The sequence below is a fragment of the Sinocyclocheilus rhinocerous genome, unplaced genomic scaffold (assembly GCF_001515625.1).
Source record: "Sinocyclocheilus rhinocerous isolate Xijiao unplaced genomic scaffold, SAMN03320098_v1.1 scaffold182, whole genome shotgun sequence".
Lineage (NCBI taxonomy): Eukaryota > Metazoa > Chordata > Actinopteri > Cypriniformes > Cyprinidae > Sinocyclocheilus > Sinocyclocheilus rhinocerous.
In genome coordinates, this window is record NW_015655576.1 from 262,254 (window position 1) to 265,881 (window position 3,628).

General features: G+C 33.8%; 1 protein-coding gene across 2 annotated transcripts in view; it reads right to left on the reverse strand.

Moving 5' to 3' along the window:
- dnaja3a (DnaJ heat shock protein family (Hsp40) member A3a) overlaps positions 1-3,628 on the reverse strand; it is a 15,788-nt gene that overhangs the window by 11,270 nt on the left and 890 nt on the right. For both annotated transcript variants that reach the window (XM_016525680.1, XM_016525678.1), the window contains exon 2: positions 1,296-1,432. In XM_016525680.1, coding sequence (XP_016381166.1) covers positions 1,296-1,432 — 137 coding nt within the window. The remainder of the gene's footprint in view (positions 1-1,295; positions 1,433-3,628) is intronic.

Genomic DNA, 3,628 nt, shown 5'->3' on the forward strand with positions numbered 1-3,628 from the left:
CAAGATCTCACAACTGGATTCGACTAAGTTTGCAAGGTTTGTGAAAATTAAATTTTCATTAGCCATTCAAAGATTTGTTTAAATTATGTAAATGCGTATTTGCTGAATGTTGACAGCAAACAAGAAAGTATTATAATGTTTGCCTTTCTATTACTAATAATATAAAAGCAGTCGTTATAAGACTTTTTGTATACATTTTAATTCCTTTGTTTAACAGTTCTATCGGATTATTAGACAAACTTCTATCTGTTAATGATGACGGCGAACAAGACGGAGAATGTGAGCACTGTGTGCGCTCAGGCGCTGCCGTTCTCAGCGCCGTCAAAATAAAAGTCCCGCCTCGAACGCATCGGCCAAACAGAAAAAGTTATCGGCCAATGCCGATATTTGAAACATGCCAAATATCGGCCGATATATCGGTCGACCACTAATTATGAGTATAATATATTATACATTAACACAATAGTATTAATGTTATATGTTAAATATTATATATTAATCTACTTCTTTTATACATTATATTATTATTATTATTATTATTAATCTAAATTATATTATAAAATAAACAGTAAACATTTAGGGGAGCCCTATATTTAGGATAGGAAAACAATTTAGGATTTTTCTGAGCTGAAAAACGTACATACATTTAAAATGACATGTAGTTTGTCCTCCATTTGCGTTGCAAACCTGCAGTTTGTTAACAATGATTTGTGAAGTATATTCATTTGTTATATATAAACTACTACTTAACAGTCACTGTCAAGTATTATGGACTATTTTAATGACTCATTAAGGACCTTTTTTCTGTTTAACGTTTTATTTTTAAATAAAATAAACAAGAATTATAAAAACTAAACAATACAGCAAAAATAGAAATGATCCAGCCATGTTTATGGCCAATAGAAAATGTAAATAATTTACAGTGGGTACGGAAAGTATTCAGACCCCCTTAAATTTTTCACTCTTTGTTATATTGCAGCCATTTGCTAAAATCATTTAAGTTAATATTTTTTCCTCATTAATGTACACACAGCACCCCATATTGACAGAAAAACACAGAATTGTTGACATTTTTGCAGATTTATTAAAAAAGAAAAACAGAAATATCACATGGTCCTAAGTATTCAGACACTTTGCTAATTACAAAACGTAAAACATGCACCACTGCTAGCATTTGTGTAATAATACTTCGGACTCGAAACACAGCTACTAAAATAAAGCATCTTTGTGACAACTAGCCCCGGTCTATTCACAGTAAGAAGACAAACACACACTCGCCAGGTGTCTAGTATTACCTGGTAATAAGCTTTCTTAATCTCCTTCTGCGTGGCTGCGCGTGGAACTCCTAGGATCTGGTAGAAATCCTGTTTTCGAGCAGGAGAGCTGGTGTGGAACGACATCTTACAGATGACATGAGACGAAGGGCTCACCGCTGTGACACACAACACTATCATTACAATTACGAACAGCATATTTACTATTGCTTGATTACAGTAACGTGTAGCAACTACAGCATTTTATAGCAAATACCACAGAACCCTTAAAACCGCGTATAAAACCAATCTACTGCATTTTTGAGGAATTTCTTAGTGTTTCCCAACATTAAACACAGCCCAGTGAATGGTAAAACACAACATACAATACGAAACCAATAAAAGTGCAGTCAGAATTTGCTTTGAAATGTATCTGTTTAAGTCAGTCCCAATTTTTATTAATTAATCAATCAATTAACACCTTAACTGTCACCCCCCATTTTTTAAAATAGGCATGCAGGTGCACTATCCAAACTTAAATTGTTGTAATTTATGAACACTTTTGGAATACAGACATAAGGTTGGTCTCTTTTTAAAGAAGAAAATCAGCAGATTATCGCAAAAGTGGAATGTTTTTAAAGAATTAAAGTATCAAAAAGTTATGTTAGTTTAAATTTACTGTAAAGAAAATGCACTATATAAATTTTATTTTATATATAATAAATATTTTACATAACAGGTTTTACTCTAAAATTGGTATAAAATTAAAGCCTTATGTCTAAATAAGTTATGTTCCAAATTTGAAGTTGATATGAAAAAAATTGAGGTTCCTGTGAGATTTTATTTAGATTACTTCAATCTCAAAATAACCACCAAATATGGAATCCTGAGACTCAGACCTTTCCAATGATATGTTTTTTGTCAAGATTATAAAAAGTTTTGATTGTAAAAGAGCATAATGCATTTTGTACTATGACACTTGACACCGCCCGATAAGGGGGAGGAGACAGCCAAAATATTTTTAAGTACCATTTTCATGGTAACGCAATGTCCGATTTCATCACAGGATGAATTTTGGGCTTCTAAGCTTTCAAATGATATATGATTTGATGATGATTACTAAAAGATTTGATAGAGAAAAAGGACAACAACAAAAAAAAGAGTGCCAAGCGTCCCACAGGTGGGACGGTGACAGTTAAGGGGTTAATTAATTAGAAATATATGGGTTGTTTTCAAAGGATTAACATTAACAAATTAATATTATTATCATTATACTTTAATAAATATCAATGGTATTCCAGAAAATAGATGCAAATAATATATTTGATTACACAATATTTACCATGGTAAACACAGTTTTGACCAAAATATGCAATAATTACATAATTAGTGATCCAATTTGCATGGATCTAAACTAGTGATGGGAAGTCCGGTTCTTTTCCGCGAACCGGTTCTTTCGGACAGTTCGTTTCAATGAACCGGTTCAAAAAAACGGTTCATCGGTTCTTTTACGCCCTAACGTAATGACGTCATTCGCGATGACGTAATGATATCAAGTCTATCGTCCCGGGCCGGGATGAAAATACACATTCAAATATATAAAGTCAGTAATCATAACTTCAGTCAGTTAAAACATAATCATGATCTGAAAAGTTTACAATTAAGTTTTGCAACTAAGCACCCAAATACAGTAACAGGCAGTGATGTGCATAAGAGGATTTAAGTCTTGAAGATATAAAGTAAATAAATGAGTTGTCATCAGCGCAGAAACCATAACCCTCTTACTATACATAATCCATTGCGATTTATTTGTTATTAAATAAACTTACGTTTCGCCAGATTGCCCTTCATTCAAGTCGTCGGTTTACCCGCGATCGTAACATTAGCACAGAATCAGTTGTCCAAAAGAACCAGTTCGGTTCAGACGTGCTGTGTCAGTCTAGTAGGCAATCTGTTCGGTAGCTTCACGCTGAATCACGCATGCGCAATATCATCAGCTCATCAGTTCTCAAATCTGACGTGTCCGAAAGAAACGGTTCTCGGTTCAGTATACTGGTGATCCAAAAACCGATGCAACCGGATCTTGACTCGAGAACGAGAACCGCTCTAACCGGCACGCTGCACGCACGTTCAGTATATCATCAGCTGCTCTACTCGTGTTCATGTTCTATTTACTACAAACTCAATTTGTGAATGTGTCATTGTTAACTATAATTACAGTACAGGTATTTCATAAATCATCCCTTATTCCTATTAAACATAGAGTCTTAATTATGGTCCAACTTCCCTGACAACCCCCTTTGGCCTATAACCTAACAGAATCTTCAACTGAACAAAGTACACAGATTAGATACATTCATCTTTTAAAAAAAAGT